The sequence below is a fragment of the Gasterosteus aculeatus genome, chromosome 1 (assembly GCF_964276395.1).
Source record: "Gasterosteus aculeatus chromosome 1, fGasAcu3.hap1.1, whole genome shotgun sequence".
NCBI classification, from domain to species: Eukaryota; Metazoa; Chordata; class Actinopteri; order Perciformes; family Gasterosteidae; genus Gasterosteus; species Gasterosteus aculeatus.
Window position 1 is genome coordinate 13,067,914 of NC_135688.1, and position 13,001 is coordinate 13,080,914.

Genomic DNA, 13,001 nt, shown 5'->3' on the forward strand with positions numbered 1-13,001 from the left:
GTATTGCGGACGCGTCCGCGCCGTTTCCGGTATTCACGAGCGCTTCTGTGGAGGCGCGCGGGTCCTGAGGAGGAACAGGAGCAGCGGGCGCCTCGTTGAGATTACTGTCGCCCCACTTAACACCATCTTCGGATTGCGGAGCGAAACGGCGCCCTCGATATCTGCTCGAAGACAGAAAACCAACGTGCTGCTGCTCGGAGTATAATCACCGCGTGGCCGCGCAGACCCCGCGGGATCTCCGGTAGGGCAAAACAAGTAAACCGTTACGGTGAAGTTAGCGAGCGACCGCGCGCTGCCATGTCGGGTGTTGTGCGAGGCCCCGCCGGCAACAACGACTGCCGGATCTATGTTGGAAATCTCCCCCCTGATATTCGCACAAAAGACGTGGAGGACGTGTTCTACAAATACGGGGCGATACGAGATATCGATCTGAAGAACCGGCGGGGCGGGCCCCCTTTCGCCTTCATTGAATTCGAGGATCCCAGGTGAGGTGCTAGCCCATTGTGTGGCTAACAAATGTGTGCTAACGCAGGCTCAGACTACTCCCTGGAGTCGCTGTAGCCGTGTCCACCTAACGGTGTGTTTGCTGTTCCGGTTTTCAGTTAGTTATGTGTTTCCTCGTTGCCCTTGTTTGCACTGCGTCCTAAATGATATAACGTTACCCATAAAGCAAAACTCAGACTCAACATACTTCCTTGCTAACGTTAGTTGGTTAGCCAATTTCCTCATAAAGTTACACCAAGTTTAACTCCGTAGTGTTTAATGCAAGAGCGCTTTCTTGGCGAACGAATAACAAATAACACTGTTTTTTGTCTTAGCACAAACGGAGGCAAAATGACTGTATTGCCGTGGACGTCTGCACGGCGGATTAGCAACCGTAGACTGGACCGAGCTAACGTTAGCCGCTAGCATGGCTGACCCCCGTCCGTCACTGCATTTTGTCTAACGTTAAGTATGTGATGTGTGTCAAACTTAACTGCCCGCCATCCACGTGTTTGCGTTCAACCTGCCGCTTCGTCACCAGGGACGCGGATGACGCGGTCTATGGGCGAGACGGTTACGACTACGACGGCTACCGGCTGCGCGTGGAGTTTCCCCGAAGCGGCAGAGGCTCGAGAGGCGGCTTCGGGGGGATCGGTGGGGCTCCCAGAGGGCGATACGGGCCTCCGTCCAGACGCTCCGAGTACAGGGTCATCGTGTCGGGTAGGTCGTTTAAATGGCCAATGCACAGAGGAGTCACGGATGTCTGTGCCATTCATTCGTGCTTGGATCACCCGCAAACTTTGGTCAAACGTTGAGCTCCAGTTTGTGTGTTCTACATCTGGGAAACTATGGATGAATCATACATACCAATCTATGCAGAAGTAGGGATATATTAAACACCTTTTACTCCATCACATGAAGTTTTATACATACAATGTTCACGTGATTGAGTTATTCACATGTTACCTGTGTGCTAGTTGCGATGTTGGTGTTTATTTTCAAAATGCTTTAGTGCTGATATGATACCAGAAATAAGACTTAGCCACAGTATCTTGGAACTCAAACAATCCCTTGCCTAGGGGTGCAAAATTCCTGGGAATATTCAATTTCCATAAGAATTAACGAAAATAAACTGCCAATTTGGGGTAATTAACTGCGGTTACCTTGTCATATGACAAAACCAAATGTTTTGTAATAAGCAGATATGCAAGCAAACATTTAGAATACAATGTTCTGCATTCCATACATCTTTTAAATGGTTTTATTGAACAGGCTTTCATTTGCAGTAATTACCAAGTCGCCCAACTCACGCTTTTGATGGACTCCAACAGCCGCAAATAATTGAGGCGGCGTGGACTCTAGTGTGGACATACATCCTACTCTCACTGCTGTAACAAGTTAGCCTACTGTACAAAACTGAACTTATTATAATGAACATGGCTTTAGTTTACCAAGTACCAAGCTACGTAATGATCAAGACCGTCAGAAACAACACATTTTTTGTTTACGTTTCTAGCTGACAATGTTCCCCACTAGCTGCCACGAGGATGCCAAACATGAGAATGCACATGGAATAAAAATAACGTGTAGAAAATCTAAATCTGGAATGTCATAAATATGCACAAGTTATTATGTGTTTTAACACATTTAGCCACAGTATAACACATGGTGCTCTGCTGCATTTTATAAATATTACGTTATAATGAAGCTCACATAGGGTTAGTGTTAACAAACTATGTCTTCAAGCTGAACCGGTATTGACCTGTGTTGTTTTTTCCCCCGGTTTGAATTAATCACAGTGCTGTTGACGTTTTGTTACAATGTGTGAACGGGGGCTAACGTGATGTTTGGATGTTTCAGGACTCCCTCAGAGCGGCAGCTGGCAGGACCTGAAAGACCACATGCGTGAAGCGGGCGACGTCTGCTACGCCGACGTTTTTAGAGATGGAACCGGGGTAGTAGAATTTGTGCGCAAAGAAGACATGACCTATGCCGTACGAAAGCTGGACAACACCAAATTCCGCTCGCATGAGGTATGTGCACTGATTTGGTTTCATTCTCACGGATAGGGTTTCTGGGTCCAGGTGAGTACCACAAGAAATGCCACATGTTTGACGCACACCTGGCCCTTGTTTCCATCCGTGGTAGTTCCACCAGAGGACCAGAGGACGGGGTTTTGCCTTTTCAATGTCAAGTTCTCTTGTGTCCGCCAGGGAGAGACCGCTTACGTGCGTGTGAAATTAGACGGCCCCCGCAGCCCAAGTTACGGAAGATCCCGCTCCCCCAGCCGCGGAAGCAGGAGCAGGAGCCGAAGTCACAGCGCCAGCCGCAGCCGCAGCAACTCCCATTGCCGCGGTAGAGGGTCGCCCCGCTACTCGCCGCGCCACAGCCGCTCTCGCTCTCGCTCTTAAACCTTTCTACCCCCCCCCCCCCCCCTCGGTGTTTTGATGTACTCTGCGGTTTTTACCCGCTTTTTTTTGTTCCTTCAGATGTCGGCAATTGATCTGAATTCGTTCGCATTTCATGTCCCGATGTCCTTGTGACTGATCTTGGTATGTAGCTGTACCCCCCCCCCCTCTCCCCTCACATCCCTCTTCTTCCTCTTCTTTTATCCTCTTCCCAACCCTCTCCAGCAGCTTTGTCCTTTTTTGTTTTTCTCTGTCCTCTCAGTTTCTGCAACATTAAGAAATGTGCTGTGTGGAGATTCAAAAATGTTGAGTTGTTATATGCTGCACTCAATGTTTTTGCAAGTGTTGAAATAATTTTTTTTTTAAAAACAACACACATAGCATCTCTTATTGGATACGTGCGGTGGGCTGTTGGGACAGGGAGCACAATACTTAACTGTATTTTACCCTTGTGTCTTCCTCTTAGAAATCGGAAGAGAAGGATTAAAGTGATTTGGAATAAAAACCATTGTGGAGCACATTTCATTTGTATGGTCAGAATAGGACATCTAATTGAGGAGCAATCAGGTCGAGGCAATGGTACGCTTCATATTCCATAAATTGAACGTTTTGATAGGTTGCCATATTATGCATGTCATATTTAATAAAGCCATATGTGCTGTACTAGTTTTAACTTGCTACTCTGGCTTGTGACAAAATAAGCAGTCCTAGATCAAGTGTTGTGATGTAAGTGTAAGATCCTTGCTGTCAAATGTAAAACAATCTGAATCACTACTTTGTTGCAAAGACGTTCCACTTTTAACTTGTCATTGGTTAAACATTTTAAATTCAGGGAGCTGTAGTGTTTGAGCTCTATGGTGTTTTTCTCCTTCTCGATCTTAAAATTCACATGAGTGCACAAAAATGGAAAAATTGGGCCTACAAATTGTAACATTTTATTCTAACAGTCTGCCTGTGGTTTTCTTCCTGGTATTTCAAGGTTTTGATTGGACGAGTGGCTCAGTGGATCCCAATCCTTGGCGCTGGATGAGTGGATCGATTAGGAAAGGGATAGGCAAGGATGGATGCTCGGAACGGGATCAGTTTTCCAGGATTCAAATAAGTTTGATTTCAGTGCTAATTAACAGGAGTCCCGGAGCAACTTTCTTTTTTTTTCCCCATTAGGACCCCGTTGCCTATTTAAAGTTTTCCAATGGTAATTGCTTTTATTTTACAAGAAAACGAAACTGAGGACCAGGAAGTTGGATCAAAGGATGGAGTCGTAGATGCCTGGTATGAAAGAAATACAAATTTGGGAGGTTGGAGTTTCATGTGGGAGTAGTTTGTATATTTTATTTTGATTAATCTTGATTTTTCTCTTAGCATTTTCAATAAAATACTTCCAAACAAAAATAATTAAATTTGTTTTCATTTAAATGTCAATCTAGGAATCATTTTAAAGCGCGACCGCACACACTTGCATTCATTGTCATTTAGCTTACGCTTTTATCCTAAACGACTTACAATAACTGCATTTCAACCATAAGGATACAAACCCAGAACAAGAAACAAAAATGCAATTTCATACAATAAGCCGATTTACAACTGGCTATAGATAAGAACCATTATAAGTACAATTTAACTTCAACATATTTATCATACATACTTTTTGGTGGATTTATACATGAAGTATTAGTAAAGATGTTAATATGACCCCCCCAACAGCAGTAGTCCACCCGTTCAGCACTCAGCCCCAGGGGGTCGCTTATGTGACGACAACCTCTTCTACACACAGCCAGCGACACCTGCGCGTGGCCCACGTCTTGTTCCCCCTCCAGCCCCCCTGTCGGCGGTGTGCACTGTTTACTGATGCATTGTGGGATGAAATAAGATGCCGGCAGACCGCAGCTGGAGAAAAACGCTTGCGACACGCGGGGAGGCCGCGGCTCAGCCAATGGCGGCTGGCGGCGTGCAGCAAAGGGGCGGGGCGCCGCCGGAGCGCAGCAGAAAAGAGACACAACCTACTCACATGCTTATTGTGGTAAATCTTTAAAAAGCAATTAGCCGCAGCATCGTCCAAGCCTCCTCTAGCTGCTTGACATACATCGGATTTATTGGAGATAAACTGGTTTCATTCAGCTCAAAATAAGGTGAGTTGCAGATTCCCTTTTGTGCGAAACATTGACTTGCATGTCATGACATATTTCTGATTTCCAGATTCTCTCGTGATGTTGAGCTCATTTATGTATTATACTGTTACGTCTTACTGTATTTCGCCCGAGCTTCGCCGATGGATACGAGCAGGTGTGTTTGTGCACGAGCACATAAGTAATTAGATACATCTGGATACTTCTGGTCCCCTGATGCACGAGCCGCTTTTATCGGAAAGTGATTTCAGCCAAGTAATAGAACTCCACCTGTATCAAGTTTCGCAGGCTGTCGATGCAACGCTCTTAAGTCCGTCGTTTCGATGTAGCGCCCGAGCCCAAGTTCCGCTGATGAATCACTGCACGCGTTCGGAAAACGTCAAACGGCCCGTTCTTCTGCGCTACGATTGATGTTTTTTTTTTTTTTTTTCAAAGATAATTTTTATTGTGATGATCGCGGGGGGCCTAAACGATCCCCATCATCGGCTTCTTGTACGTGCGGTGTTTTTTATTCCCAGTGCAGTGAACGGGCTCCCCCCTCTTTCCCCTCCCCGGGCAGGCATCCTCCTCCTCCACCTCCTCCTCCGCCTCCCACCATGACTGACAGGAAAGCTGTGATCAAGAACGCCGACATGTCGGAAGACATGCAGCAGGACGCGGTGGACTGTGCCACGCAGGCCATGGAGAAGTACAACATCGAGAAGGACATCGCTGCCTACATCAAGAAGGTGAGGCAGGACGGCCGCTTGCATCACGTGATCCGCCGCGCATCCAAGAGGCTGCTTTTATTCCCGGGTCTATTTTTGTGCCGATGTGGAGAACGAGGCGCGTGTGATCACAGCCGTAGCCAGTGTTTTTTGTTGTTGTTGTTGTTTTCTATACCAGGAGTTTACAAGCCCCCCCCCCCAAAAAACAAACAAAAACAAACACCCCACCTCACACACTCCACTCAAGTGTTTGTATTATTGGCGACAGATTCTACAGTTTGAGTGTCCGATTCTAGGACACGCAATAAAAAACACCTCAAAGATATTCTGGATTTTCCAGTCTACATTTAAATTAGCTTTTTTCAAAACCCCCTGATGCCCTCATTTATTCGTAGGCCCAATAGGTTCCTCCTATATATTCCAAGAAAGAAAGGGGCGGTGGGGAATTGGGAGGGACGTGTAACGTATTAAATGAAAATAACCATCATCCCACAATGGTACCTGCGTCCCTCATGTTATTTCAACCAGAACTTTTTAGATCGCAGCCACTTGTTTTGGTTTCACACTCATTTTTATTTTATTTTTCCTTTTCCCCAGGAGTTTGACAAGAAGTATAACCCCACCTGGCACTGCATCGTCGGGAGGAACTTCGGCAGCTACGTCACACACGAGACCAAGCATTTCATTTACTTCTACTTGGGCCAAGTGGCCATCTTGCTCTTCAAGTCCGGCTGAGGAGTCTCTCCGACGGGTGTTGAGGAGTTTCGTCTCCCTGAACCGAAATGCGAAAATGCACTGGTGGCTTATGTCTCCCATACACTAATAACGACATACCATAATGATGCAAACCCGGCCGTGCGCAATTGCATGGACTATACACTATTTAATATGTATGTTACAGTAAGTTTACTTTTCAATAGTTGCCATTGGAATGCAACTGGAGTAGTTTTTGTTAATGCTGTTGAATTCTAGTTTGTAAAAGATTTCATCGTGGCCCTTGATTGTATGATAAAGGAAAGCTGTAGAATGTAGGGGTGCATCTGCTTTCCTTCACACGTGGCATCGCCAGACCCTCTAATGAGACTCCATCTGTCGGTTTAGAACCTCAAATCGTACCGCGTGCACCAGTTCAACAATCCATTGTCATGGTTGTAACGTGTGATGGGGAAAAAGAAGTTGAACAGTGGGGCGAAATAGTCTCCACGTGATGAGTTATTTCACGGCCTTCCTTTGTTTTCCACATATACAAACAGCATGGGTTCAGTTTATTGAAGCTGTTTTTGGTTTATTTAAAGGAATTTAGTTGTCTGTACATGCAAATGCAAAAAAACTTTTTTGTTTTCAATTTGGATTTAAAATAATCTCCCAACAGGAAATAATTTCTGTGGATGTTAAGATTTCACTGTGAGGGACAACCGAGCGAACGCAGCTCTCACATAAACACACACACACACACAGAGCATGAGCCGGAAAAGTCCAAGTAACAACACCGCAGACCGGTCAGCAGACTCTTCCAACTCGCCTACCTATATTTCACTCTTGTTATCCTGTGTTTCTGCATGTTTGGAGGATAAAAAAAAGCCCACACAATTTATTTAACTGTCATCAAACCCGAACCTAAGCTCACCTCGCAGTTAATTCCTTTATTTGACTTTTGAGTATGTAGACTTTGGCCTGAGTGTCAGGAAGGCGATTTAGAGACGTGCGCAGTCGGCTCCTCCGATGCTACAAGCCCCCGCGTGTTTCAGATGCTCGTGTCGTCGTGTGTGCCTCGTAATACTTTTAGTCATTGTTTTGTCTTTTTAAAACATTTTTTTACACGTGTTAACCTGCAAGAAATGCAACACATTTAAGAGTACTTTCAACCCGCAGGAGACGTATCTCTGACGCACTGATTAGTTGAGTGTTGGCATTCTTTAAGAGGGCAGGTTGGAGAGATAATAAAGGAGTGTTTGGGGTCAAGTTGGTTGACATCACATGTTTTCTCTGCGTGTAAAGACAATGTTTTCAGTTGCTAACTCCCATAATCCAACAATGGGTAATATGTGTATCTCAAGTGTTAGCTCGGATTGACATCAGTCAATGTAAACCGATTTAGTATTGTTTTCCTCTGGCATGTATTTTTGCTGTGTATATGTAGGAGCCGTTCCAATGCTGTTCAATTTGCACAAAACGTGTGCCTGTCGTTGCTCTCAACTGTAACTGGCTTGAGTACAATTGCACTTCATTAGAGTTAAACAGTGGGTCGCTACAGAACCAAAATCGTATAAACTCGATAAAATAAAAAAAGATAATTGTTGACTTATTAAAGGGTGGCCTTTTTTTCCTCGTTATTCCGCAATTGATGTCACTTGGATGTCTCCTCAGTAAATATGAAGCCGGCATCTGCAGCTTGTTAGCTTAGCATAAAAATGGTCAAACCACTAGAGATATAAAACAAATGTAACTAATTAACTTATGGGGTGCTAGAAGGTACATTTTTTTAATGTTTGGGCAGACCAATGCTACCGAAACTAACTTATATTTACTGTAAAGATATGTGTGGTATCAACATTTTTGTTTTAGTCAGCAAGAAAGGGATTCAATGTCACTCTTGGATCCAAAATGTGAAATCCGTCCTTCAAAGTGAGTCTATGTAACTTTTGCTAAACAGACGCTACTTTCTACAATCATACAGAGCAGCAACACACCACGTTAAGTTAGTTTATTGATAGTAGACTTGTTAAAAAAGATTTTCCTAACTTCTCACGAACTCAACTCTTTGTGTTTTCAATTCAGTTCTTGTATCATGTTGAGACATTTTAATACATCAACATGTTATTGAAGCCACTACCGCTTGTAGTTCCTCAAATCTACTATTCTGTGCTTTTGCTATCTTCTAAACAGACCTTGAGACACATCCTTCCAATAAAAAAAATACTCCCTCAATGATTTGACTTAAGTGTTACATTTTATGCTGATTCTAAAATAAATGACTACACGATAGACAAGAGAAAGCCACAGCAGTAATCCACACGGGGAGAACTGACTGAACAAAATGGATGGGAAACAGATGAACACACACTACGTGGGTTTAAGGATTCACGCTTGAAAGCCGCAGGGCACAAAGCATGTTTGTACTGTTGCATTCACTGCGTGTTTGCGCCCAATAACTGTGGCCTCCAGTGGTCTGGTGTGAAAAACAGTCCACAGCAACACGTGTGTGAGACCTTCACTCACGAACCATCAGTGGCTGCAGTGTTGTGTTTGTTACGCTTATGGCTGCTCACCGCTCTCTGGGGGAGGAACTTTCTTTCTCTAGATTCCTGTATTTCACATATTACGAGTCATTTCTTGAAGCGGCACTCTATGGGTTTGAATGTAAATTGCTTGCCCCGTGATAATGATTAAAAATACTTAATTCTTAAGGAATCTATAAAGTCTCTGTCATAGTGAGTTTTGACAGAAAGCCTCCCAGTCTTTCATTGCCCAAAACCAGGGCTTTGGAATTTACCCGGCAGGAAGGCTCCAACAAAAAAAATGCTCTCATGCTGCATTGTGGGAAATGTAGGATTAGAATCTCATACTAGACCCACAAATAACGGGTAGAAGTCAGGAAATCTCAGCCTGTGTAGAATAAAATCATAACAATTCTTTCTTCAATATCTCGTTTGCAAGGCCCCCAACATTTTGAAAAATAAAACGCTACATTGCAACAATTCAACTTTTACTCCAGATCATCACATATGTGGGAATTATCAGCCACATTTTGACCAATCGTTAATCTTTTTACTTCTAAGTTGCATCCTCCCAACCTTGCAGAAATAGTGGTTTTGATTTCTTATCCCATCAACGTGACACAAACTGGTGGTGTCCAACAATGTGCCACCCAGAGCCACGTTTAAATGCTTCTTTGGATGATTTCGGGTGGAGTGGGCGCTGTGAACACAGCCGCTGCTGTTTGGCCGTCGTTACAAACCCGCGTCGTCACGGCTGCAGTCGACAGGAACAGAAGTGTGACCTCGGGTTCAATCCAGAGATTGTGTGTCAGGATCCGGGCTGATGTAACAGTGTGCATTTCAATGTGATGCAATGAAAGGCCAAATTGTAGAGTTTATGTTTTTTCTTCATTAAAAAATACATGATCGTCATCTGAGAGGTTATTACCCTTCAGTGTTGCAGCAGTTGTTTTTTCATGGACAAAAACATCTGTACAGGTAAAGGGTCATGTTGTTGTTGTTGTGTTGAGTTTGTGTTAAAGTTGTGTGATGTCGGTGTGTGTAAATCTGTAGAAACAAGCTTTCTGAGGCAGTACAGCTGAGGAAGCAGACAAATTAAAGGACAAGTAACTAATGAATCATTTCTAGAGACAGACTGGGGTTAAAGTGGGTGAAGTGAGACGCTGTAGACTTAGCAACGCACCTTAGCATCTATGAGGTTTTGAAGCTAAAAAGAATTCCCTTCAACACAATTAATGTCCTCGGATTCATTCTGTCCTTCCTTTGGGGAGTGAAATAAATAAGGAATAAAATCATTTATCCAGCCTGTTTTTCTGAATTTGTTCATTCACACAGAGACTGATGTGTTGCACGGCCTCCCGGCCCCCACACACTCACACATACGTACCTGCCCTCAGCTATCTTCCCACACGCACCTGTAATTCATGGTCAGAGCACATTCACATGCGGACCGCACAGACAATGGACTCAACGCAGAAATGGTTTGAACACAAAGTTTGATCCTTTACATGATGAGAATTATGTATTTTTACTGATATGACTGAGGTTGATCCAATTGCAACATATTTTTGCAACATATTTTTATCCATGTGCTCTCAAACTCCTCTGTGGCCCCTCACATGCCCGGTCTGAAGAACATTTGCATCACCTGAACTGCGCCGAACACACAGTTGTTTTCTTACTCTCGTGCTTCGCTCACTCTCATTGACGTGTTGAAGGCTTGTGCTCCGTAGATGCCTCATCGCCTCATCGCCGTCTGTGTGATGACCAGCGGGCCGAATTAACACCTGCATTACAAAGAGGCAAATGACTCACACTCAAACATCAGGGATGTTGAATAATAAAAAAGGTGCCACGTTTATATGTTAATTGAAGCAAATGGGACGTGTACCACCATGATGACGCAGGGTTTAGGTTTGAAGTACAAGTTATGGTCAGAGGGAATGAACTTTGAATACATTCATTGAGTGAAATGCTTTTTTACATTTATTCGTTCAGTGGTTGAAAAAAGGAAAAACGCATCCATTCTTTCTTTATCTAAAGAAATATCATTATTGAGACCATTGGAGAAATGAGAAAGAACACCTCCTCGCTTCATCTGCCTGTATTGTCTCAGCTCAATGATATAAAGATGCACATTGTGGGTGCTGTAGAATAGCTGGAATATCCATCACCCAACCGCAAAGACACGAGATACGAGGGCCCTTGTTAGTGAGGGAGCAAGAAATGATTAATATGATTAATATATATTATGTATACACATATACAGTATATATATATATATATATATATATATATATATATATATATATATATATATATATATATATGAAGAAACGCCTTTCCTCATTTTGACCACAAGAGGGAAACATTTCTCTTTACAGCAGATTTCTTGTTGCAACATGTCGGTGAAAAGCTTCACAATGCTTTCTACAGCAGTCAGGCTTAAAAGTAGAATTACTTCTGCATTGAGTCATTGTTATCAAATCACAATATTCCCCACATTTAGAATTGAATGCTCGATTGATTGAACACAAATTACAGTTTTGCAAAGCTTTGATTTAGCTCGTAATGCTAAGTAAGTGAAAACTCCTTTTGATTTACATGGCAAACGCTTTATTTTATGTTTTATTACTGACGGAAAATCCTTCAGAGTTTGTGTGTTCACAAATTAAAATGCATAAAAAGATGAATTGTAATCTGTGAGAAATAAGAATGAATAATTTGCTCTTTGGCTCAGGAGAAGCAAGTACGTTCCATCTAGGGCATAATAGAAACATTGCATCTTACAAAAGTGGAATTTTCTAAAACTAAAGGAAAACCACAACACTACGACAAACGACCTGGTTATGTGAACTGATGAAAACGCACGAGAGCGTTGCCTCGTGACAGTCTGCATGCAGATAGCGTGCTTTTGTCCTTGCGTGTAGGGCACCCAGAGGTGATATGGTTCATAAATGATGGTGCCCGGTCTGCTTTGCTGCACCCGAGAGCAGTTTGTTCTATTGGTTTCCTCTGAATGGGGCGCATCCACCAAGGCTCGCACCGCAAACCAGGAAGCCGCTGAGGCAGTTTCACTCAGGTGTGGTATCGCTCATGTGCCATTAGCCTCATTAATAGAGCCATTCTGGAGATTCTAAAGGTGAATATAAGTGGGGGAGGCTTTTCCTTGGGACTGTTGTCATGACAATGGACACATACAGCTCGTCAGACTTTGAAAACAGCGTAGAGGCCCCCGAAGAGGAACGATCAACTCTTTTCTTGATGGAAAAAAACAAACATAAAAACAATATACTTATGCAAACACGCAGTACACAATGCCCAGTTTTAAAGTCACCAGATCTTAGCAAACATCCTGCATGACTAAGTGAGGAGCAGGTTAAAGGTTGGATCGGCTGCCTTTCATGGGCCGCAATATTTTTATGACCTTGTCAGCAGAGGCACTACTGGAACACATAAAAGTTTGCTCCTGGCAAAACTCAACCCGATTCCCCAATTGAAAAACAATGGTCCAAAAGTTCAGATGTTTTGCAACAATACGTGGCTGAATCCGCCTCATTGGCAATAACAAAACCTGGTTTCTCCTGACGTAAATTCACTAGTCTTGACTCTGGCTCCCACAAACCATCTTATCTGAGCCGAACCTTTATGAACCATCACCTCGTAATCCTGCACCTTTACTGCCTTCGCTGTGCGCTGCTGTCAAGGATAAGGTAATCAGCTTATCATAAAGATTTATAAAACTTGTATGCAATAAGGGGCACCTCAGGGATTCACACCTTCTTTGATATCTTCCAAAGAAGTAGTCATACTTTTCCACTTCTCACCTTACATCAACAGCTAATGAGACACAACACTTCACTTTATTTCACTCGGTAGACTCTGTATTTACTGTCACGGCAATTTTCTAACCAAACTTCAGCGTGTTCCCCATCGTTGCCACTTGCCTCAACGAGCAGCGTAAGGAAGGAGGAGAGGAAGACCTGCTTCGGTACTTTCTTGCCTTATCTCAAATCATATCCAAGCACTGAAGGCATGCAGTGTTGAGCAATAGGGTCA

The 13,001-nt window shown here is 43.5% G+C and overlaps 2 protein-coding genes across 5 annotated transcripts; both read left to right on the forward strand.

Annotated features, from left to right (window-relative positions):
• On the forward strand, nt 1–4,283 carry srsf1a (serine and arginine rich splicing factor 1a). Of its 3 annotated transcripts, none has more exons than XR_013451059.1 (5): nt 1–485; nt 1,025–1,203; nt 2,344–2,516; nt 2,697–3,470; nt 3,871–4,283. XR_013451059.1 is itself a non-coding variant. In XM_078081554.1 (4 exons), the coding sequence occupies exons 1-4, from the start codon at nt 298–300 to the stop codon at nt 2,892–2,894; spliced, it is 738 nt and encodes a 245-aa protein (XP_077937680.1). In that variant the 5' UTR covers nt 1–297; the 3' UTR covers nt 2,895–4,283. The 3 variants fall into 3 exon arrangements, 1 of the variants encoding a protein (XP_077937680.1); XR_013451099.1 differs by having other exon boundaries at nt 2,697–3,035; XM_078081554.1 differs by having other exon boundaries at nt 2,697–4,283.
• Nucleotides 4,284–4,769: 486 nt separating this feature from the next.
• On the forward strand, nt 4,770–8,655 carry dynll2a (dynein, light chain, LC8-type 2a). Of its 2 annotated transcripts, none has more exons than XM_040175120.2 (3): nt 4,770–5,020; nt 5,536–5,745; nt 6,322–8,655. In XM_040175120.2, the coding sequence occupies exons 2-3, from the start codon at nt 5,614–5,616 to the stop codon at nt 6,457–6,459; spliced, it is 270 nt and encodes an 89-aa protein (XP_040031054.1). In that variant the 5' UTR covers nt 4,770–5,020; nt 5,536–5,613; the 3' UTR covers nt 6,460–8,655. The 2 variants fall into 2 exon arrangements, with proteins under 2 accessions (XP_040031054.1, XP_040031042.1); XM_040175108.2 differs by having other exon boundaries at nt 5,577–5,745; nt 6,322–8,034.
• The last annotated feature ends 4,346 nt before the right edge of the window (nt 8,656–13,001 follow it).

Bases quoted from the DNA above. Each gene is read 5' to 3' on its own strand.
- dynll2a (XM_040175120.2), top strand. From the start codon at position 5,614: ATGACTGACAGGAAAGCTGTGATCAAGAACGCCGACATGTCGGAAGAC. The intron at 5,746-6,321 runs GTGAGGCAGGAC...CCTTTTCCCCAG, and splicing joins TCGCTGCCTACATCAAGAAG to GAGTTTGACAAGAAGTATAA.
- srsf1a (XM_078081554.1), top strand. From the start codon at position 298: ATGTCGGGTGTTGTGCGAGGCCCCGCCGGCAACAACGACTGCCGGATC. The intron at 486-1,024 runs GTGAGGTGCTAG...CTTCGTCACCAG, and splicing joins ATTGAATTCGAGGATCCCAG to GGACGCGGATGACGCGGTCT. The intron at 2,517-2,696 runs GTATGTGCACTG...TGTGTCCGCCAG, and splicing joins CCAAATTCCGCTCGCATGAG to GGAGAGACCGCTTACGTGCG.